The sequence below is a fragment of the Uloborus diversus genome, unplaced genomic scaffold, assembly GCF_026930045.1.
Source record: "Uloborus diversus isolate 005 unplaced genomic scaffold, Udiv.v.3.1 scaffold_805, whole genome shotgun sequence".
NCBI classification, from domain to species: Eukaryota; Metazoa; Arthropoda; class Arachnida; order Araneae; family Uloboridae; genus Uloborus; species Uloborus diversus.
The window spans coordinates 46673-71589 of NW_026559017.1; the positions used below are offsets into that span (position 1 = coordinate 46673).

The window sequence follows — 24917 nt, forward strand, 5'->3', positions numbered from 1 at the left end:
CGATAGACCAACGAAAAAAGAAGAGCAAGATGACCAGAAAAAAAAGAAATAAAAGGAGCTTCCCTATTGGGAAACGTTCCGACAAAAATAAAGATAATTCCATGTGGTCTTTTGGTCTCCTTGAGAGTAGGTGACCCGAAGAGCACTCCTATTTTGGTAAAAATACTTTTTTTTTACATATTCGATTACTGCTATGGAGAGGTGGCTTGAAACGGGAAAATGTAGCAAACCTTCTACATCAAATGAACTTGAGTAATTTTTAACTACTGAATTATCATCAACATCCACGGAACCGTCTTCAAAAAGTCAAAAGACCGTGATAGGTAAGTACCATTCTGTTTAGTGTAATACATGCAGGGGCTCCCCGATTTTATACAATTCAGATGGGGTTACTTCTCAATTTTCCGAATGAAATTCCTAATTACCCACATCACTACATCTAATGAGAATATCTTTTTAATGCAATATTTCACAAAAACTACTCAATTTGAAGACTCGTCAGACAAAATTTTTTGGGAAAGGAAAGTTTATGAAAGTTCACAGTGACCTCCTATCGAGTAGTCCCCGAATGTCTGCTAATCAGGTATGCTTTACAGTCAATATTTTGACATTATGAGTCCAATCAGAGCTAATGCGTTCAACTTTCTCTTTTTTTTCGAAATGTTTCATCTTTTATAAATTTTAATGGAATAAATAATACTCCTTTTAGTTATTAAAGCTTAACAGAAAATTATCCATTAATAATCCTGCTTTACTGAACAAATTTTATTGAAATAACCATTTTAAAACTTATTGTCACATGTCAGAAAAAAGCAGTTCATTTCTCTATCTCTTTCCCATCGTCCGCTGATCAGAATTCAATTATACACCAAATGCTGTTTGTTCTCTGTGTAGGCCAGTACTTTTCAATCTGTGGGGTGTGCCTCTCAAGGCAGGCCTGTCACTTAAAGAGGATCAGGAGGGGCACTTTCCCTACTGACTTTGAGAAATCAGAAATTAATGTATTTACATGGACATGGTTTTTGCTGTTTTTTGGTTTTTATATGCATTGAGTGTATGGAGGATTCAACAAAAACGCAAAATTTTCGTGCATTTGCTACAAAAAACCTGAAAAAAATTAAGAAAATACTTGAAAAGGTTGCATTATTAAAATATGATATCATGAGAGCTTAATTATTTGTGTCTTAGTTTATTTTTGTAGTTGTGTTTTTTGTAGGTTCGTGAATGTCATAATAGTGAATTATATACTTTAATTTTTTAATTAAAAAACATCAAATTAAACTCCTTCGAATCCAACTTGTGCCAAGAACTTAGAGCTGCAGGGTTTATCACTATGTAATATAAAAATTTAATTATACAGTTGTCGCGGCTTATATATGAGTCACATTTTGTTCTAAACAGCTTTGATACCATAAAGCGGTTGATTCGATAAAGCTGGATTTCGTATTTGTTGATTTCATTCATTCAGAACTGTCAATTCAACTGTCCACTGTTTCAAAATGTTGAAAATTTGGTGCGGCTACTCTTGGTGTGCTGCCCTTCGTCGTGTAAAGCTGAAAGCAGCTTCAGTGCGCTGAGAAAGCTGAAATTGTATTTAAGGCAGGGCCGGATTAAACCAGCGCGGGGCCCGTAGCAAATATTTCCAAGGGTTTTCCAAATCCGTTTTTGCATGATATAGTAAACAATAGAGCTCTTCTTCATGGAGATGGGCGGTGCACTTATAACACGCATGAATACACAAATGTGGATGTAATTTTAGAGCTTTACGATGGTTAGGACCCTCTTATAATGCCCCTGCTCTTCCCATTACTACATGTTTTCCACTTTCAATTCCAAAAACGCAACTTTTGGACGATATAAAGGGAGGAGGGCCCGGGGGCTTACCCCCAGAAATTTTTCGATATTTCAATACTAAAAACTCACTTCTAACGATTCCTGGTGATATTAGGAAGAGAAGATTCAGAGGTCATCATTTAGAGAAACTGAAGTCAAAGAACGCCATTGCATCCTATCTTAGGTAAGATCAAAGGAAAAATTTGGGTTCACAACGACTCTCCAGGCAGTATTTTAAAATTGAAGCCTTAAATAAAACCGTAGATTATCTTTCATGATGTTGCAGAGAGAGGAAAGAGTGGTGTTCAAGGAGGTCCCATTGGTAAATTTTCGAGTTTATTACCTATTATTAATCTAAAAACACAATTTTAAGCAAAAATTCTCGAAATTATATACTCTGAAAGGGTAGTTTTTTTTTTACCTTCTTTGGTGATTTTGGGGCGGAATACACGAAAGTCATCCTCTGGAAATTTCTCGAAAGTGAAGTTGTGAAAACATGATAGATTGAAGGCCATCGCGGGTTACGTTTCAATATGGGACAGGGTTCAGGCACTCTCCAAGGCAACCCGGAAAATTTTCGAAGTTGAAATCTAAAAAGAACAGTTTGGACCATCGTTAACAATGTTGGAGGAGGAGAGGTTCGCATAGAAATTTTTCGAAATTATAGTCCAAAATACGCACTTGTAGGCCACCTTATTTGACAATGTTATAGGCGGGATCGAGCTCCGGATTACAACCGTGGAAATTTTTCGAAACTGAAGTTCCAGAAAGCAGTTTTAGCAGGTTTTCAATTAATTTTCTTCCTGAATTTTTCTGAATTTCAAATTCAAATAAAAAAAGTTTTTGGCTACCTTTGGTGATGCAAAAGAAATGGGTTAGGTTCGGGGCATGGGCAGCAGCTTTTTAGTTCCCTCCCACTCGGAGAAAAAAAATTAAAAACGATATTTAAAGTTTTTCTTCTACCCATAATTATTTTAGTTCATCAAAAAATAATATCCTCTTATCAATTTATTTATTTCGCTCAGCATAAGTGTGAAGTCTCAGAATCTTTTTCTTTCCTTCTATCATTATCTCTTAATTTTGCTCATTGTTGTTTACAGCGACGGATCTACGGGATTGTGTCGCGGGTAGGGGGGGTGGGGATTTTGCGAGTGAAAAGTTGACATGAAGTTAAGTAACCAAAGAGGATTTAAAGGATGACTAATAATTACCTTTTCAGGACTCCAATTTCGAAAGCTTTAAGAAGAAAGCCACTTTCAAACAATTTCTGGATGGTAACCCTTTCCCATCTCTTGTCTAACATTGCCAAAGAGAGCTTTGAAATGTGGTTTTAGGATTTGTGCTTTAAGAGTTTCAGCATCCTCCTTCTCCGGCTATCAACAAAAATTGCTTAAATTTTTAGACCCCAAATTCCGGAGAAAGCCCTTGAACCATCTCGATTTCAAAATTTCAAAAAAAAGTTCCAAAGGAGAATACCCACCTACTTGCCTAGCTTCTCAACATTCGGGGAGAAAGGCTCTAAACCACCACTCTTTACACAAAGCTAAAACTAAAGATAGCCTGCGTCTTGAAATATTTCATTTTCTAACATTTTACGAAGCAAACCCGTAACGCCCCCCCCCCAGATAACGTCACCAGTGATAATCTAAAACCGCGTCAGAATTGTTTCTGGGGGAATTCCCTTTCTCTAATCTTCCCACATAGCTTGAAATTTTGTTTTCAACTATACCATGGGACGATCCCTCAAACCCTTTCCTCCCAAAGATAGCCTGAAACTGACATCAGTTTTGAACACAATTTCAGGAAAGAACCCCTTTCCTTAGGGCTTTCCAAATTACGGCCCGCGAACTCGTTGGAAATATAATTGACCCAATATTTTTAATTACAAATAGTTACTTAAAATCTTTTTACCGTTAATTTAAATTGCTTTTTAATCATTTTTTACTGTTAACTACGTTTGCACCACCCATCTCTTTTTGTTCTTTACAATAACAAATATCTTTTCTCCGCGCTGCATTCTTCCGCCTGTCCCCTGACATTGAGTTTTCCCTGACCCCAGGGAAAACATGTGCTCCATTTTACAGTTCTCTACCACCAGAAAAAGACTTTCTAAAAAATTCATGCTAAAGCTATGTTTTCTCTTTTTGCATCCACTTGCAAGTGTGAACAGACATTTTAAAAATTATGTTGATTCTAAATATAGATTTTCTTCATCAGACAAACATTTAAAATTTCTCTAAATTATCGGAAGTACGAATTTTGTCTCTGAATGAACTGACATTTTTAGTGGTAAACAAATGCAATCTTCTCATTAATTTTTTATTTATTTTCTTTAAAGCTTTACACGTGTTGTGTTCTTATTAATTTCCAAATATTTAATCGTCATTAATTGAGTAAAAAAAAGTTGAAGTACATTGCAATCATTTGTCTTGTATCACTCACTCATTGGCCTTTTTTTTAAACTTCACTTTATTAAATTGTGACAAAGAATACTTTTTGTGTCAGTTTCCTGAACTATTCTAAATTTTACAAGACCCACTATCGATATATTATTAGAGATTTATTGGCATATAAAATGTAATTTAATTTAGCTAATAGTAAATATGTATAAGGAAATAAAGCAACTTAGAAGCAAGCCCAGAAATTTTCAAAAACCATCAATGAGTGCTTAATTGAAAAAAAAAAAAAAATATATATATATATATATATATATATTCCCTATGTATGGGTGGAGGTGGGGGGGGCGGTGAATAGTGCTTAATAGATCATTTGAGCTAAAATATTGTTGGACTGGCCCGCCTCGCCTCCAAAAATTTAGAATGTGACCTGCGAGTTAAAAAGGTTGGAGACCCCTTATCAAACAATCTAAATTTTCTTTTTTTATTTAAGCTTGAATAGCTAAAATTTTTAGGACCCTAACTTTCATAAATTTCTTAAGTTACCTTAAAATTGACTTCATTTTGCAAAAAAAAAAAAAAAAAAAGAAAAAAAAAAATATCTAGAGAAAACCCAATTCTCCGTTCCCCAAACATTGCCTAAAATTGTAATTTTTAGGTCAGTTCTGAAACTTTTTGACCCAATGAAGCTTTTTCTCCTTCCACTGAGAAAGATTAACTGAACTGCGTTTTTAAGACTTCAATTGAGAGAAATTTCTGGAAAGCAATCAAACGAAAAAACAAGATTTTTACTTTATTTGAGTATTTAGAAAAGCTAGATCTAAATAAAAAGAGAAAGATAGTGATAAATTTAAATGGATTGAAGTGCGGAAAGTAGTTTTTTTTTGGGGGAGGGGGAATTTTTTCTCTTGGTGCGGGGTCCCCAGAAGCGCGGGGCCCGTAGCATTTGCTACTTCTGCTCTATGGCTAATCCGGCCCTGATTTAAGGTCGACTGAAACAAAAGTGGTTGAATCATGTTGCTTTATGTTACGTTCACAAAAACATCTTGGACCAAATTGATCACAAAAAAAATAGCACGGATATTCGTATCCCATGTGCAGTCTGGAAAAAATGTATTTGATGGTATTTAATTTTTTTTCTTATTGTGTAATATGTAAATCAAGATGTACCCGTTTAAAAATATTGTATTAAATGTAAACCCATTTCTATTTAATGTCAAGTTTTTGTCTCATATATATATATATATATATATATATATACACACACACGAATTTTTCTTAATGCAACTTGAAAATGACAGAGTCAGCCCCCCCCCCCCCCCCCCCCAATAAATTTCAGCTGACGACGCCAATGCACCAACCTTAGTGACGGGCCGAATGTTGGTGAAAGTCAAGGGTATCAGTTTAACGAGTTTTCCCCAAACTTACATAAATGCATATTTTCAAGACAAATCATTTGAACGCATGTATTTTCCTTTCCAAATGAAGTTTAAAAAATAACAGTCATTGGCTTTCCAGCAGTGTGTCACGGACGGTTCTTTGGCTACCTTTTTTTTTTTCTTTTTCCAGAACTTGAAAAGATGAATTGATGGCTTGTGAATCGGTATTTATTCATATACTTGTAAATTAAAATGTTTCGGTGCATGATAAATATTGTTTTCGGCATCTCAGCAGAAGGAAGCAAAAGAGCACGATGCTATAGAATGTTGATGCAAACTTGTTTGCTGAAGTCTACACAGTGTCCAAGAACAGGTTAAGCCTCAGCACTCTCCCTCGCTGACCAGAACAGAAAAAGGTGGTGAAGAATGAATGCTTTTGTAGCTGAGTAGTCAAATGTCAAAATGAAAATGTTGAAAAAAGTGGGGGAGCAGGTAAGATCCAGTTAAAATTCCTGGAGATGTTGGGAACAATTCTCCTTGGTGACTGAGTGCGGCTAGGGGCAAATTAAACAGAAAAAGACATAAGAAATCTGGACAATTTCATAGTAGCTAATGTAGGTGCATTTGTATGGGACATTAGTAGCAGGTATGTGTGACATTCATGATTTCCCTCTGTGGCTCCTCATGGACATTCACTCTCCTAAATGGCTTACCACCAAGTTTGAATTGCTTGACACGGTCTTTCAAGATGGCGGTTTAAACAGCAATACAGTAGAAGACCGTTATAACGCACACCTTGGGACCAGAGCTTTTGCGTTATACAGGATTTTGCGTTATATAAATCATTTCACAAATTTTGAAGCTAATATTCAGAATATATCTATATATTAGCACTTCAGAATGAGTTCTAACTGCAATGAGTATTAAAACACTAATTATAAAACTAATCATTCACAAATAAATATGCTTTGCAATTAAAAGAAAGTGACTTATCCTGCACTTCTGCCAGCTTCATAGTTTGCATAACAGCTGATATTTTATCTTCACTGTGAATATTAATTTTCATTTAACAGCTTTGAATTAAGCTGGAAAGGTGAAAAACTGTTTAAAAAATTAATTTTCCTAACAATTTTTATGATAGTAAGGCAAAACAAAGGGATTTTGTAAACTTAAAAACCTATTGTTTACTTCTGAAAAGTTGTGCGGTTTATAGAGAATTGCATTACATAGGTCGGCGTTATAACAGCCTTCTACTGTATTATCATACTGAGTATGCAGTTTCCCTCAAAATTTAGTGGTGGTTGGCGGGATGGCGGTTTAAGGAGGGAATTTGTATTGCAATCCTATACTGAACGTTTTTTTCACCACATTTTTTGGCGAACTAAGAGGAGGCAGTTTAACAAGGTTTGACTGTACATTGCTTTCATGGACTACCATAATAATTTTCTGTACATTAAGAATTGTGAAATTTATGCATTTAATCAAAGTTTAAATGTAAAGCTATGAGTGGGAACCTATGTTGCACATCACTTGAGAGGGTTCTGCTCACATTCAGTTTTTAACCATAATTCAATTATCACAAAAAATTAAAGTTGAAAAGTAATGGGCTCCTAATTTTCATTTAACTTACCTCAACTGCTTTGGCAGTTTTTTTATAACTATTAACTGCAAATTCATCCTGCTGATGTCTTGTTATATCCATTTTTTTAGCTGTATTTTCACCACAAACTCCCTATAAAAATATAGTAGAACATAAGAAAATATATTTTAAAGGAAAGAAAACAAAAGCACTGATGGTTAAAGAAGTTATTTTTCAAACAAACAAAAAACCAATGTATGAAAAAAAAAACTTAATAGACACCACTTTTTCAGCTTTGAGTATGTTTATGAAATTGGGATATTCTGGCAGATATATTCAGTTTCATGGACAAACTTTTTTCACATAAATTTTTAGTGTGCAGGGTCTATGCACCTCTGTCACATTCGCAAATATAAAATTTGGCCTATAATCTAAAACCTCACTTAGTGACTTCAAAGCCTGAATTTCTAAATTGAACCCAGACATAATTTTATTCCACATTTTGTCCCTGTAAGGAGTAAAGGAAGTATTCTACTCATGAAAAAAAAACTCAATTTTCAGCTCTAATTTCCATTTACGCAACCCTGAATGAATTTGTCAGTACGTGCATCTGTGCGTAACTATGTACTGGTAACCAAAATATCGATCTTGACCATTCCCGAGTTGATTGCAGTAAAATGCCATTGAAGTGGAGTGTGAGGTCTCAACGGTTCTTTTCGGCCTCCCACGACGATTACGTCATGTTATGCGGTCATTCTTGGAGACCACACGAAACCACCGAGTTGTCCCACGGTTTTACACAAGATCCCCTTCAAGATTACGCAAAAGTTGCGGTCACTACGGCGCCGCTCTCCCCTTGTCTCAGAGTACAGACCACCCTGTGGTGAGAATCGAAGTTTTTTTTGGGGGTTGGAAAAGCATCTGGGGCAGAGATGGTTACGCCACGAGTTGGGACTGAGGTCCGAAATTCTCTCGGTAACGCAATGTTCCAAAGTTTGGTTTGTAAAGCCAATAGCTTGAACTTCCAACGAAGTTAGTCCTCTGTGGATAATGTTCCTGCATTTACAATCTTTGTAAATTAATTGTACATAGCTGTATGCAATTACTCCAGACAAATAAAAGTTTATTTTTATTATTTATGGTCTGGTACGCTACAGGAGACTGACATAATAAAATATAGATTATAATAAAACAAATGTCCGGTGTCATGTTCAGTATTGTTTAGTTTGTCAAACAAATGTTCAGAGCCATTTCAGATACCACTGAAAAAATTTGAACTTGAAGGCTTTCGATACACCTAGAATAAACTTCGGGTCATTTTCTTTCTAGATTGTAAATCAAAAAAATATAGTCACACACTTAAATTTGTCAACTAAACCATTTCAAATTGCTAGTAATAATCAATACTTTTCAGAATTTACATTGAATAGTTAATTTGGGAAATTTTTTGTAACATTATAGGAAAGGCAGAATGGTGTGCTCTCCTGATTTAATTTCCCTAGAAAAAATTTTGAAATTAAATTCTTGAAGACAATTTTTGGCAATCTTTTGCAGTAACTTTAAGGAAAAAGTGGAGTTCAGGAACAAAACATAAATAGTAATAGAGTCATTATTCTCTTACTATTTAAAGAACCAAAAAATAGCACACAAAACAGATAAAACGTCTTATTCAAAAGGCTTAGCTGAAAGATTTCAAAATAATTAAAACACACACAGCAAAAAATGTATTACTTTCTACCTACCATGTGAATTTTTTTGTAAGCATCAATCAAACCATCTTGTACGAGACCATCCTAGATAACAATAAGAGAATAAACAAGTAAATAAAGCTAAAAGGTAAATTCTTGGAATGTATGATACATTAGAAATATTTCATAACTTTTTTTTATCCTTACTTACACTTAGCCGAGCAGTAAAACATACGATAGTTTTGTGTTGTATGTTTATAAACATTAAGCTAATAATAACTGCTTGTATCAGAGTTATTTGAGGTAGATTGTAATATCTATACACACTAAGCACACAGCAAACATAGTGTTTCGATACAGCAACTCCATGTATATTAAAAGAAGTTATTAGTGTTAGTAAAGGCAAAGCATGATCTAATTCAATGAAAATATTCAATTCACTATTGCACTTAAACAATAAAACAAAGAAAACTTAATACAAAATGTTGAAGATGGAATATTTGATGTTTCCCACCCATTTCATTTATTTAATTTGAAAGTGCCTTCATCGTTAACCATAAATGTATGGGGTGCTGGATCAGGAGTAGCTTGGCTGCTAGTCTGGATCTAAAACAGAGATGTCTTTAGGGCCTCTGAAATCACATGTAGTGGTATGTGAGGAGGGACCCTGGAGTGAGTGTAATGTGCTAGTTAAAATACAAGATTATATTTTTAGAATTTTGAGTAACTAAAGCTTGAAGCTATATTACTTTTTGTAGTCATGAAGTTACAAATTACATTGATCAGTCAATGCAACTTTATGTGTGTGGCACATTTTCCTGCCAGGAGTATGCTTCTCACTTTTTGTTCCGCCATCTAGTTGATTTTGATTATAGAAATGTAAAAAGGTCTATGCATATATACAACACAGTTTGTAAGAAAAACTCTCATGCATACTATGAGGTATAGCAAATATTGGCTCAATGCATTGTTGAGATTTCCCTGCAAACGTTTACATAAATAGTAATGGATAATATTAATAACAGAATGCACTTGCTCATACATTGGCAAATTACTTAATTTTTGGGTGCTTGCAATACTTAAAGTCACAAAGTCTTACATTAATAAAAAGTAATGTTGATATAGCATAAAAATTGCAAATTATTGTATAAAGGTGTTTTAGGGTTACAAGTAACACCTTTTTCAATGCAGATGCCTTGAGCGTATGTATGAAATAACATGTATACTTTAAAAAGCATGAGCTTTGTGCAAGAAATAGATAAAAGTCGGAAACAACGTTTTAAAAGCACAAATAAAAGATATAAGAGTTTAAAATGCAAACATGTTTCAGAGACAATAGCCTCCTTCGTCTGTGCAAAGCAAGCAAATGGGATAGAACACAGCCCATGAGAGAGTTTAAATACAAAAACCATTAGATTTTCTGGAAGCCCTTTATGTTCACAAAAATTTAAATAATCTTTGCAATGAGTATTTTGTGGTTCCGCATATCTCTGCAATCTTAATCAATGGGTTCAAATTTACATATCCTGATACGTGAAATCATGCCTCAGCACTCGCTGAGATCTGATTGGGCAAGTTTTGTATTTAAACTCTCCCATGACTGTGTTCCATCCCATTTGCTTGCTTTCTACTGAGGAAGGAGGCTACTGCCTCTAAAATATGTTTGCATTTTAAACTTTTAAATCTTTTATTTGTGCTTTTAAAACATTGTTTTCGACTCTTATCTATGTATACTTTGTTTAAATTTTTTTTGTACCTCACCATTTCAAGCTTTTGATTATTTCATTTTTTACTATAATTTTAATTCCATTTGGTTTCAAATTGTATGCTCAAAAAGGTTTTACTTCTTGCTTTTAAAATTGTATTTAGTTAGCGAACTTGCTTTTCCTTGATCTGTTAAACTGTGGCTTTTTTTCTTCTTTTTTGATTGTCTTAGTTATTCATACTAGTAACAGTACTTCCAATAGGAGCTCATTTTAGATTCACTTCATCAAAACTTTTTTTATTACAGTATTAAAAAAAAATTCTGTTGCAGAAAGCTTTCTATTCTACATTATGTTTCAATTCCATTGATGAACTTCTGAGGCAGGTTGCAGCGACTGACTTCACTGCAATTTGCACTTCTCATGATTTTTTACACCCACACTTACACCGCATAGATGTTGTTTCTTCTTGCAACTGCTTCCTCAGTCTCTTCAAAAGCGACTTTATGAATTTTAACAATCTTTCAGTGTACATGAAATACACCGCCAGCTCAGTCAATTCCAGCTGAGGACTGCAGTTTCATGCTTATGCCCGGCATAGGAGTGACTGAGCTGGAGGCGGAAAACCTCTTAAACCAAGAGTGCCAAACCATCTGGTAGCTAATACAGAATTAGCACTGACCACAGGGATGCCCATCCCCCCCAAGCTCAATGGCGCAAAATCCCCCCCCCCCCCCCCAAATGTTCCTAACTCTCTTATTTTGAAATTAGGTTAAACATAACACTTTTTAGAGTCGCAAATTTCCAGCTAAATTCACATAATTTTCTGAATTAATCAAAATAATGTCTGAAAGAAATTCAAGAATTAGAGTTGCTTGAGGAAAATAAAGTTCAGTAAAACATGTAAAGTTGACCACCCTTGTAAGTTGATCATTTATCTAAGTAGACCGCTCTTTTCAGGCACAGAATTAGATCTACATCATATAATTCAACCTCTATAAGTTGACCACTAAAGTAGTGCACCGCAAGTGGTCAACTTATACAGGTTTCACTGTACAACAAATGCGTAAACGAACTGCTTACTTTACGACAGCAAATACAAGTACAAGCAATCAATAAATTTAGGATCTCGCGAAGTTTTGCCATTTGCTTGGAACTTTTTTGAGTGTTGCGGCTACCAGATTCGTTTTACAGGGAGCGTCAGCCATTTGAGGACACACATTATAGGAGCCACATTTTTATGTGTTTTACAGAAAACAAGATTTTTTTGTTGGAGAGAGAAATGGCAGACCCTATTCTTACTCAGGAAATGAAGAGGCATGCCGTTATTGTCTCCTTGGCTTCAAGGCAGACCAACTCAGAAATTGGTGAATTCTTGACGGTCGCCCCATCATTTGTTTATGAAGTTCGTAGAGAATTTCGAGCTTCAAAGGGGGATGTGATAGCAGTTTCGCAAAGAAAATGATATTGCTGACGTCTGATAGTGTCAGGACATCAGTATTCGTGAGCTGGTCCAAGCTGCTATTGATGAGGGCTCTAGGAAATGGATGAGTGCACTCGCTAATGAGCAGCAGGTTGATGAGCCTAATATCCGACATGTGGTTCATGAGGACCTCCGTTGCAAATCATAAGTGATGCCGAGAGGACAAATCATGTCATACAGGACCAAGGTTAACCACTTGATTAGAGATAAGAGCCTTCTGAACAATCTCAAAGATCCCGATGAGCCAAGACTGCTCTGTTTCTTCTCGGATGAAAAGAACTTTATTCAGGACCAAAGGTGAACTGCAAAAAAAGGTCGTTGACTGCGTAAAAGCCCTGATGAGGTACCAACGGTTATGCATACCAAATTTCTAGCATCAGGGATGGTTCTTGGTGTGGTGAAAGATATTTGATGCCTTCTCTTTTATTTTTTTGTTTTTTTGTCAAGGTTCCAGAGCTTATGCCGTTGCTTCCACTGAGGTATTAGACAAATTTGTCATGCCCTGGATAACTACTGTTGCACGTGGGAGACCGTATGTTTTTCAACAAGACTCGGCCCATTCCATACCGCCAGAATAACTCAAGATCGGTTATGCAAAAATGTTCACGATTTTGTCACGCTTATCATTTGACCCCCAGCTCCCCAGATCTCAATCCAATCGACTACAATGTGTGGGGTGTAGTTGAGAGGGACTCTAATAGTCGCTCCCACAACACTGTTGCAGCTCTCAGAGCTGATATTTTGGAAACAATAACAAAAATTCCGAAGACTCATCTCATTATTGCCTGCAGTCAGTATGGACAGCATATAGAAGCTGTCATTTCCGCAGATGGTGGGGTTTTTTTTTAATGATGTCGTCCTTTATGTATTTGTCCACATGAACGAAAACTCTTATTTGTAATAAATGCTTTTTACCTCAATTTGTTCTCTTTTTTCTATGGACATCAATTTGTTATCAAATACCTGCCGCACTCTGTATTTGCTGCCTGTCTCAGCGAAATTTTTAAGTTACGTAAAAATCTCAGTTAAGATAATGATAATATTGAATTTCTCAGAGCCATCGTGAGAGCAAAAAACTAAGAGGGAAGGCATGTGTTTTAGCAAGTGCTCATCCCACCTTTTTCCCCTAATATATTTTGAAATAGAGAGACAGTGGATTCAAAGCTTTTGCGTTGAGAGTGAGTCTTTACTAGATCTAAGCGATAAGAACCCTGTTGATAAGTTTTATATAAACTCAGAAACAAAAGTATCTTGGGGTTTTCGCCCCCAGAAAATTTTCGAAATTGTATTTTCAAACGATCTTCAATAATGTTAGTGTGAGGAGAGACTTGGCGGCTCTCCCGCGGACATTTTTCAAAATTGAAGCTCTAGAAATGCAGTTGCAGATTGCTTCGATTATGTCAGGAAAAGAGAGTTCAGTGGCTGTGGCCTTGAATTTTTTCAAAATTGTAGTTCTAAAAATGCAGTTTTAGGCCATCTTTAGTAATCTTAGAGAGAGGAAAGTTTTCGTATCCTTCTTGCGGCAACTTTTGAAATTGAAACACCAAAAACGCAGTTATAGACAATGTTTAGAAATGTTAGCGAGGGGGGGGGGGGGGCGAAACTTTTTTGAAAGTATAGTTCTAAATACGCTGTTTTATACGATATTTGGTAATGTTAGGGGACTTGGACAGAGGAGCGTGTGGACCCTCCTACGGCAATTTTGCGAAATTGAGGGCTCTAAATAACGCAACTAAGGATTGTCTTCGGTTATGTTTGAAATTTTTTTTTAATTAAAGAATTAAAAACATAATTGTAGGCAATCTTTGGCAACGTTAGATGGCAGGCAATGTTTTAAAACTGAAGCTCCTAAAACGCAAGTTTCAGCGACCTTTGATGATGTTTGGAGGGAGGGTTTTCGGAAGCTCTCCCACGGGAACTTGGTTCTAACACGTAGTTTTTGACGGTTATCAGTAATGTTCGGTCTCGATGGCCCTTTGCTGCAATTTTTCGAAATCAAAACTCCAACAGCACTGTTTTTAACAATCTTAAGTAAGAATAGGGAGAAGGGAGTTCATGGGTCCTTCCTTGGAACTACTTTGAAATTGTAGTTCTATAAACGCAGTTTTAGACGATTTCTGGTAATGTTAAGCAGAGTTGAAGTTTCATGGCTCTTCCGCGGCAGGGAAGTTTTCGATTTTTAAATTTTATTGTTATATGATAGAGTAACATGTATGAACATCATAGGTGAAAAAATTTTTGCGATACGATAAGTAGTTTTTTTAAAATTAATTTTTAAAGATCAACGCTCCTGACGTCAAATGGCATAGGAAGTGACGTCATGCGCTCTTCCGATAGGGGAGAAACCGAAGGACGTGCATTCGACTTCGAAGACAAAACGTAAAAGGCTTATCTCCTCGCATTTAACTCCTCGTGTTTCTGGAACATTAAACCTCTCATCCTCTCGGAAATATTCGAATATCATCATTGCTGTTACTTGACGAAGATTATTTTGATTGTGCTTTAACGAATCCGGCCTCCATAGTGTGTTCAAAAGGATTATTGAACTTCTAAAAAATAAAAATATCAGCGCACTCAAAATGTCCCTAGCGAAAACAAGGGATCTTCGGCGGAAGGCTGCCCATTAGTGCCCTGTGACGTAAGCTCGTGACGTTTCAGAAGACTTTTGCGGGTGGATTTTTAAAAATTCATTAAAAATCAATCACGGTGTTTTAAAATTCGGCGATGGTGAATTTTTTAGTTTTGAGGGTCAATTAACACTATTCAATAGCCAAAATATGAACATTTAATAGGTTGCAACTTCCTTATTGTAGATTGTCTTCAATGTTCACTCATGTTATGGAGGGGTGAGCTTTTATGTGGAAAAAACACAATTGAATGCCATCTTTTGGCAGTTTATCGAAATTGATGATATAAAAATGCAATTTTAGCTGACCTTCGATGATGTTGTGAAAGGTGGGGAGGGGGGGGGGGGGGTTCTCGGAAGCTTTTTAGAATTTAAGCCTTAGAAACGAATTTTAAGACTATTTTTTAAGATGTTTGCGAGAACTGCGGAGAGCAGGAGGGGAAGTTGGGGACCTTCATCAGAAAGTTTCTGAACTTGTATCTTTAAAAAGGCAGTTTTAGGCGATCTTTGGGAATATTAATGAAATGAGAGGTTCAGGGGCCATCCAAAGGCAGTTTTTTGAAATTGCACTTCCAGAAACTCTATTGTAGATGATTTTCGAAATGGGATTGAACAAAAAAATTCACAGCCCTGCAGCTGCAGCAGAAGTTGCTTTGAAATCGAGCCTTAAAAACAAAATTTATGACGATCTTTAATGATGACAAAGGAGTGTTCTTCTGAAAGCTTTTCGAAATCGCTTGATATTTCTGGAAATGGTCAAAATGATTCATCTATTAAGCTCACAAATTTGAGAATTGTCGTGAATACTACACTTCTACGTGTTAGATAAAGAAGAAAGTAAAAATGCTTTGTGGAAAATAGTTGAGATATTATAAGATCAAACTGCTTTACTTCCATCAGTGGAGTCAAACATTATTGAAAGTTTGGTAAAAATCATCTAATAGTAATTGAAGGGAAAAAAACTGTCACTTTTTTAAAATGATACAAAGCATGGAAGTAAATTGATATGAAAAATTCTACACAAGCTGAAACTTGTTTGTAAAGAAGATACATTAAGATTGGCCAGGCAGTGGTTAAAAAATATATTATTTTAAAACTTTAAGATGAGTTTTTATTGATTTTTTCAGGTTAACGAAGAAGTTAAAGGCTGGAACATAATGGTCAAGATTCTTTTTTAAAAAAGAGTTTACTTTATCCATTTTTGACCCCCTCTTTTTCATCACCGTCACACGTGTTCATCGTACAGATCTGTACTAGTTTCAGAAAAATTCATGATAAATTAAAATGAAATTAAACCTTCTGACCATTTTTTGAAACAGATTATTTGACGCCATCCTGTCTTTATTGAAAAATCTCCTTTTCAATGCTACTAAATTTTGGAAGGAGTGGGGGTCAAAAAGTATTATTCTTGCATCTTACTATTTCTTATTGAATGAATTTAAATATTTTTGTTTCCTCCAAAAATTTCGTTTACAAAAAAAAAAAAAAAAAATTACCCCCCCCCCCCCCAAATTTTGATGCCGCAACTTGCGCCATAATCCCCCCTTGTGGGCACCCCTGACTGACCAGACGAGTGACCGAAGCAATGGTTCGGTTTGAAGGCAAGGCGAGCATATTCAGCAAGTTACCGCCCATTAGCCAGCGCTAAGACAAGCTGCCACTGTATTTCATGTATTTCTGCCAAAGCCCTGTATAATGGGCGGTAACTTGCTGAATATACCTGCCTTGCCTTCAATATTTGAGTTGAACCGAACCATTGCTTGGGTCACTCGTCTGGTCAGTGCTAATTCTGTATTAGCTACCAGTTTGTTTGACACTCTTGGCTAACTTAAGAGGCTTTCCGCCTCCAGCCCAGTCACTCCTATGTCGGGCTGATGAGTGCTAATAAGCACGAAAATGCAGTCCTCGGCTGGAATTGACTGAGCTGGTGGTGTATTTTATGTATTTCTGCCTTAGCCCTGGCTAATGGGCGGTAACTTGCTGAATAATCTTTCAGTGTGCCCTCATCTTCAAGAGAAACAGTTTTTAGCAATTAACTTTTTTAACATTGCTGAACTTTACTGGGCCACTCTTGGGGATTTATGGCCTTTGGACTCTTCCTCAGTGTAGAAAAATAACGTTTTATACAAAATACAACAAAATAAAAAATATAATTCACATCAGTAGTCTATTATAGTTAAAAAAAACTTTATAAAAAGAATAAAAATGGTAAAAAGAATGCAACAAACCAGAAGATGCACACCACCATAGGGTGTCTCCCCACGTGCTAAATAATATGGTGAATTAGACATACTCTCCATCCCTCCAGCTACCATTATTTCCTGAAAAATAAATAAATCATTAGTCGAAAGAAATTAATTCAATGTTTAATGAAAAGTTAAGATTTAAATCTAAAAATCACTTTTGAAATAATAGCAATTGCAAACCTGATGTCCCAGCATAAGATTTTGAGCAGCAAGCATAATAGCTTTCATGCCAGATGCACAAACTTTATTTACAGTTGTACAAGGAGTTGAAATTTGAAGACCTACAATAAATTTATTTTATTCAGTAATGTTATTGCATTATTTGGAACTCTATTTCATTTTTAAAAATAATAAAAATGGAAAAAGAATAAAAATCAAAGCTGACTGTACAATGATTAACTGATGAACTACAAATCAATAAAGCAACAATATTTTAAATTTTAAATAATTCGATTGAATGATTAAGGAATTTTATTTGAAAACATTTTTCTCGATTGATTTTTTTTTCTTCAAATCAATGTTACAGCAGAACTTAAAATAAAGTTTTTAAGTATATATATTTTTTTTTTCAAAAATCAAGCTCTCCTATTTTTTGATTAACATATTTTATCAAAACATTGAAATTTAAATAAAGTTTTGGAAATTTGTCAGATATAATGAAGTCACGTGTGAACTTGGGGTACGGACTGAATTAAGTTGTACTCTTTATAGTGAGAAATGGATAAGAATAAAAGTAGGTAGAACTAGACTTGCCTACTACACTTAGTAATAATGGCAGCCATGTTAGTTTTTCTTTAATCAAACGATCATCATGAGGTTTGGTCTGCATGATTTATTGCTTCTTGATTACTCTTTGATAAATTGTTAACCAAAAGATGGTATAAGTACTCATTTACAATAAAATTATAATTAGTACAGTATAAACTTGATATGTTGAACTTTTTTTTTTAAATCTTTGATATTTCAAAAAAATAAATAAATCCGGCATTTTCCATGAAAATTCTTAAGTATTTTCTATTGTTATCTCAAAATGTTTTTGAAATGGTCAATATGTTGAAGTTTTTTCCACAGAAGCAAAGTTCAACTGACTTGTTATATGTTGAAAAATGTACTTGCAACTTTAAGTTTGTATGTTAGTTCAGTAAAAATTAAAAAACATCAAGCAAAATAATAATTTTTCTCATAAAAGACAGAAAATCTACAAAATGTCTTACCAGCACCCAGAGCAGCTTGACGTGCAGGTGCCTGACCTGCACCAGCCTGAAGTACTTGCCCCATATACACTTCCTGAACATCTTCTTTCGATATACCTTTGAAAAAGAAAATACTTATCGTTTTTAATTTTAATCTTATGTAATTAAAAACTGAGCATATGTACCTATGTATGTATGTCCAAGTTACTTCTTCCGAACAACAGTGAACTGTCCATTGAACCAGATATCGATGGATTCCTAATCTCTCCGTCTTTATGTTTGGCTATTTAACATAATGCTCCGATAATAATTAGTGCAGGTATCAACTAAAAAGTATTAATTGTGACACTTAGATTTCAACACAAAATCCCTATTTTTCAAAGGTTTTCTTCCATTCAAATTATTATTCGGTGCTTCATTTCATCAAAAAAAATCATTGAGAAAAAAAATCTGTTGCCTTTTTTTTTCTCGAATATGAACAAATGAAATTGTAGCTTTTGTTTTAAAGGTTTTTCTTGTTATCGGGGTATTTAAAATGTTTCCTTTTGGATTATTTTTCTACAATCTGCCGCAAAATTTTACTGTTTTTTTTTTGTTCAAGCCTGATTATTAAACACGCGTCACTTGACATAAGTTTTATTTTTGAGGTGGACCGTGCAAAGCCAGGCGATGCAGCTAGTAAGTACATAAAATCTGAATGACAATCAGAGTAGTGATTCTTCAATAAGCAAAAAAGATCAAATTTCAAATTTTTATTACAATCAGGTATTATAAACAACCGACAAGCACTAAAAGCTATTGAAAATTGTTAGAATATAATGGTGTTTCTACAAATGTTATGTTTGGAGTATATGTCAAATATGAGTAACATTAAGGGAAGTCAACATTTCTAGTAACAGCTTAGTTGCTCAATTGGCAAATTTCTGAGTTACCGTTTTGTTTTTGTCTTCATCAATCCTTTAATAGGTCAAAAAGATTTCTTTTAATTAAAATGGTTATATAGTGCTATTGAGAAATATTAAGCTTAGTTCACAACATGCTCGATGATTATCTCTTGCTTGTATATCATGTTCAGAAAATACTATTGTAACATCCTTTAAGTCAGTGACTTTTGATAAATTATCCTTATTGTTGATTCCTATAATGTATGGCCTATAAATTTGCAGTAGGCTTGGGATCTTTTAAAAAGAGGTATGTCTGATGCAGAAGAAAAACCTACTTTTTACTATACATCACAACAATAATTCTATAAAGTGACATCAACATGGAAAATATAGCAACTTTTTTGCTCTTGTAAAACACAGGTACCATTGCTTTTCACGTATTGACACCATTTGTGTCAAAGCACATAGCAGAAATCAGCTGTGCCACACTCCTGCAAATCTTCATAAACTGCAACAGCTTAGACTGTTGGACCATTTTCTCCAGATAATATGGACAAGAAGTCTATCGACTCTTTTATTGCCCATTAAGTTTTCCGACAGTTTGCCATCTCAGTTAACTGTTAATTTCGCATTATGTTTTTAAAACTGTTTAGTCTTAAAAATGCTATTACAGCTCTGTTACCAATATTAGAGCAGTGTTTCATCCTCTCTCGGCGAATAGAACTTCTACTTAAAGTAACATCATTTTTTATCACATCTCTTAGCTAATTCAGCAACAACAAATAGAGCATTGCCGCCAGAAACTTTTGTTCTGTAAAAGCTGCTGCCAAATGCTGTCATAACTTTCTTTCGCTTTTTGCTTCCATTTTGAACATCACGTTCTTTTGCTATAAATGGTACACTTGCTCTTAAAACTGATTCATCAAAAGAAATCAGTTTCATAGTGACTTCCATTTCTTCACAATTTTGTTTTATTTGTTACGATTTTTGGACCCCTGCCTTTTTCCAAAGATCAACCTTTTTTTTAGTTTTCTCAAGAATATCCTGTATTTATACATACTAAAGTATTTTTATACCTTATATTATATAGCTACTGTTAAGTCTCTTCATAAATTAGCAATTTTATAATGCAATTGTTTCCTTTTCAATAAAAATAGCCATTGTATTATGGCTTAGTTCGGTCGCATGTTGTACACGCTGTATTCAGCAATGATGAAAACTTTATCTGCGTTGAGCTACCTCTTAATATTATTGAAATGTTTCCAAATTTTGTCTGCTATTTTTTTTAATGCATTGGAACCAAATGGGAGGATAAGATTTAAAAATTTTTCACCCTTGAAATTTCGGATCACCCTACTGTTAAACGTGCCTTAAAGTTAACAATTATTAAAATAATAAATTTAATGAATTGGTCCTTTGAACATTTGCTGTACACAGCACTAGAAAATAAAAGAAGAAAAATTTAATTAAAATATATAAATAGTCAAGCTTTGTTTTGTTCACACACATGAAATACTCTTTTTTGTTGTTGTTGTTGACTTAGGGCATCTCAGGCAGGGAGGGACACGTCCCCCTGTCCCCCGGACCTGTTTGAAGGGAGCAAATTGTTGTCCCTGAGATGCACAGAAGACCCGCATCTAAGGTACTTTGAATAACTTTTTACAGAAAAAGATGATTACTATTCCTCCCCCTTCGTTAATAAGAAAATAATAATAAGAATAAATTTAATAAGTTCTCAATAAGATCAATCTTGTGAATACAACAAAGTCGGACTTTACAGTTTCAATTGCAGAGGTGACATGGTGATACAACCAGCTAATTTTTTAAACCAAATGCATTACTTATCCACAAATATTGTCTTTTTGCCCCAATAGTAACTTCAATCATAAAGCCTCGCCTTTGAAAGTGTTACATTATTTAATGAACAGTTTGTAAATATCATTTTGGCAGGTTGAAAACCTTTCAATGCACTATCAAAATCGAGAATAGAACAGCCCTGGATCTATAAATTTTGGGCCATCCTGCAACGAAATCCCCAGAGGCCAGTAGTTGTATATTTGCAATGTTAATAAGTCTTAGTGCTGGTTAAAAAAAAAAATTCAATTTCTGGCTGCTGGGCCTCTTAAGGACGTAGACCGCTATACTGCAGGTAGGAGATTTGGGCCTCGAATAGAACCAAATTTAATCTAATAGAAGGGAAATAAAGTTTTAACTAATACCTGCTTTTTCTACAGCACCTTCTACAGCAATTGCTCCAAGCCTTGAAGCTGTCAGTGAAGCCAATGAACTGCGAAAGGAACCAATAGGGGTCCGCACAGCTGACACAATGACAACATCCTAGCACAAACAAAAAGCAATTACTATACTTGAAAGTCTATTCATTTAAAAATATATATTTCAAAAGACCTAGAATAAAGAAACTTAGGATTTAAGGGAAAACCAACAGGTAGTATCAGCCAGAAAAAGAAATTTGATGCCTTAAAGTAATTAAATTAAGAAGTCTTCCCCATTGAACTATAAGTAACCTGGAAATACTGCTCCCAATTCCCCCTGTGTTAAAGAATTGTGCCCATTTTCAAACCAGTTCTAAGTAGCTGACAGGAGAGAATACGGCAAAAGACAGCGTTCTTAGCATTGGAGACACAGGAAGACGAATTTCGTCAAAATTACTTTTAGTTATAACAAGTCGTTGTATGACACATCTTCGATGATCTAGCAGTACAATAGAGTTTTTTCGGATAATTGATATGTTATTTGATTTATACTCAATAGCAGAAATCCGTTTGGGACAGGATTTAAAAGTCCTTTGTCTTTAAGAAATAGGGCTTGGTGGGAGAGAAAATTTGATGATGCTGTAAAGTATATTCTTAGTTTGAAAATTAATGGCATACTAATTTGCAAACCCCCCGCAAAATGTTTGCTTTAGGCTTTTTGATTTGTATTAAAACTGTACGGAAGATGAGTATTGAATTATTTGAAAAGCCTGAAAATCCGTTGAATTATTTGCTCACCTACAATTGTTCCCAATATCATTTGGAATTATTTTTTAGCAATATTCGAGCATGTGGGGGTTTTAACAACAATCCCAGTACCCTCCAATTTAAGTGGTCTCTGAGAAAATTACTACTTTCTAGATGCATCCATTCCAATAATGGAAATTGTGCAAATCTGCAGGACACAAACTTATGCACAATTTTCGAATATCGTAGTAAAAAGCGTGCTGTCATTGATAAGGCTAACTTTTCTGATGATGACAACATGCTTTTGTCTATGTATTCGAAATGTTTAGAGAGTACTGCCCTTACTAATTATCAAAATAATATATTATATTACATAGGGGGCTTTGTGATCTCTAAAATTATACAAAATTGTACTTGTATTATGTGTATTGACATGTTACTCAACAAAGAGCTGTACAATAACAATTTAAGTTCCAAAAATCCCAAAGCATTCACGTCTCATGTCTCGAAGGGTAATTTGTTTATGTGCTCAGATATAGTATTTAAAATTATTTGTGCTTCCGAAAAAGCTTTTCAAATATTAAAATCAAAACAGAATTTCTTTAAAAATAATACAAACATAGCAGTTAGAATAATAGCAAATGAATATATTCTAAACAAAGGTTTAAAATTTGCTCACCCCATAACAGAAGAAATCTGATGTGAGCATCTTCATGAATCTCAAATGGTTACAAAAATAATTGAAACATACTACATTAATTTAAGACTGTATTCTCATGCAAAAAATTTAACACTTCATAGTTGCCATAGAAACACCACAACAGTGCGGCAAAAACTAAATAAATTGATTTTGTTAAAAAATTGTTAGCAGTGATCACATAATAACGATTGTATAATGTTTCATGTGATAAAATAAAAAATAATTCATTTTTCTATGTGTTATGTGCTTTGTTGTGTGCATATATTTCATTTTGTCATTGCCATTATAAATAATTTTTATTGTAATAATATAATCAGTTTTACATAACTCTTTTGGCAATATTTTCTGTGGATATCAAGGATTAAGATTTTCCAAGTCCGTTTCTTGATAGACGCATACTGTGAAGATTCAAAAGTAAAATATTCTTAAAACTTAAAAAAGAAACTCTTAATATTCCTTCACTTTGATTGTTTATTTAATACGTTTAAATAATGATAAAAAGTAAAGAGCGGAGTTCATCCGTTTATTATAAAAATAGGTTGTTATTGAGTCATGATGCATTTTTGTGTGAATTTAAGAACGATCTTGTTTCAAATAATGTGATTTACTCTTGTATTCTGAGTGAGCAAAGCAGAATTCCCGAACCAAAGCGTTTGATAGATTCCGTGGCCTACGAGGATAACGCTAAATTTGCGTAGGCTACTTTTCGGTCTTCGCTCCTGTCAAGTGTAGGGGAGAAATCAGTACACTTTTCGCCCGTAGCACACATTCCTGTTTTAGTATAGTTCAAAGGTCTTCCCGTCGACATTAGAAATAACATAAAGGCACGTCAAAACCTTAAAATTGGCAACTAAATAATTGTTGCTACAGTTAAATTACATTTGAGTTTCTTCATTTTAAAGCAAAAATAATATGAAAATATATATATATAAAGGGAACGTACGTTATGCGTCCAGCGAAGACCTGAAAGTTGTTTACATATCTTATGCAGTGGTAAAAGAGATGTCTGAAAAGAAAATGCATTACACATGAATAGTGTTTACTACATTTTAAGAAAAAGTATGCAATTATGAAATGATATTTCAAGAAACAGTAAGCTGAAAAATACATTAAATAATTAATACTTTTAAATTTAGTAATCCCATGATGACAGACGACAAAAATTGTCAAATGATATCGTTGCCAAATTATTAAACTGTATTACTCACTCATGAAAGATTTCAACCTCAAAATGGACGTTGCTACTACTCCTCGAAAATAAGCAGCTATGATTGGCTAACATAGTCTACTCCAGTAGGGCTTACTTATTGGCAAAATAATCGCTCATTTTGGCGAAAAACTTCTAATTCTACAGGAAATAAATTACATGACGAATAATACAGTTGAGTAATATTGTCGGTTGCCATTTTTTTCTTGCGTGCAGAGAAATACGCTCGGAATCAATGTTACAAAAGCTTTGAGGCTTTGTCGTAAGCGAAAGCAATTTAAATGTTTCCTTTTTGATTATTCCTTATTAAGAAATGCTGATGTGTATGAGAATTTTGTGGGATCCTTATTGCGATGAGGACTTCCCTTGAATTTCTTGAATTTGCTTTTTTCCTTTTTTTTGTTGTGGGGGGGGAGGGGAGAATGCACTAGTACTAGAGTTCTCATGGGTTTTCGAACTAGTATTATAGAGTCCCTACGGAGATTTTTAGAGGGCGGAAATGGTTAAGAGGAATGTATTGGAAAGGAGATCTCTTAATACTCTAATGGAGACTTTTGGGGAATGTTTTTCTTTTCATAATATAGCTCGATTTCTTGAGTATTAAATGTCCTCCTTCACAGGGGTACCGACCTAGGTCAAGGATCATGGCGTTTTTAGGGGGATTCTTTTAGGGGTATTTTTTTCATTCGGGGGGACTCTTGCTCGGGTGTTTTTTGCGATATTGAGAGGAGATGCGCCCTTGCCCATCGGGGATGAGCACCCCTGTCATTCAAATGAAGCTTTTCAGGGACTACTGTCCTTAATTTGATGCGTCGCTTGAACAGGACTGTTGACGTTATTTATTAGGAAGAAATATACGCGGAGAGAGAGAGAGTTCATGGTGCACAGGCTGCTTTAACTAGTTTTTTAAGGGGGTAGTTTTAAGTGATGTGTTTATCCTCATTTTAGAGGGACTCTCTTTATGGGGGGGGGGGGGGTACTCCGGTCACAGACGCTCATATGGGTGGCAAGTGAGGGCTCAAGCCCTCCCCTCCTCCCCC

The 24917-nt window shown here is 34.8% G+C and overlaps 1 protein-coding gene across 1 annotated transcript in view; it reads right to left on the reverse strand.

The window, feature by feature from the left end:
* The window catches only part of LOC129233920 (acetyl-CoA acetyltransferase, mitochondrial-like), a 43433-nt gene extending 19579 nt beyond the window's left edge, over positions 1–23854 (reverse strand). Inside the window, exons 1-8 of the mRNA XM_054867844.1 lie at positions 23795–23854; positions 23614–23676; positions 21230–21347; positions 18148–18243; positions 17114–17214; positions 16916–17008; positions 8930–8980; positions 7239–7340 (exon numbers count right to left, since the gene is read on the reverse strand). Of these exons, the coding sequence (XP_054723819.1) occupies positions 7239–7340; positions 8930–8980; positions 16916–17008; positions 17114–17214; positions 18148–18243; positions 21230–21347; positions 23614–23676; positions 23795–23815 (645 nt within the window). The 5' untranslated portion in view covers positions 23816–23854. The remainder of the gene's footprint in view (positions 1–7238; positions 7341–8929; positions 8981–16915; positions 17009–17113; positions 17215–18147; positions 18244–21229; positions 21348–23613; positions 23677–23794) is intronic.
* Positions 23855–24917: the final 1063 nt, after the last annotated feature.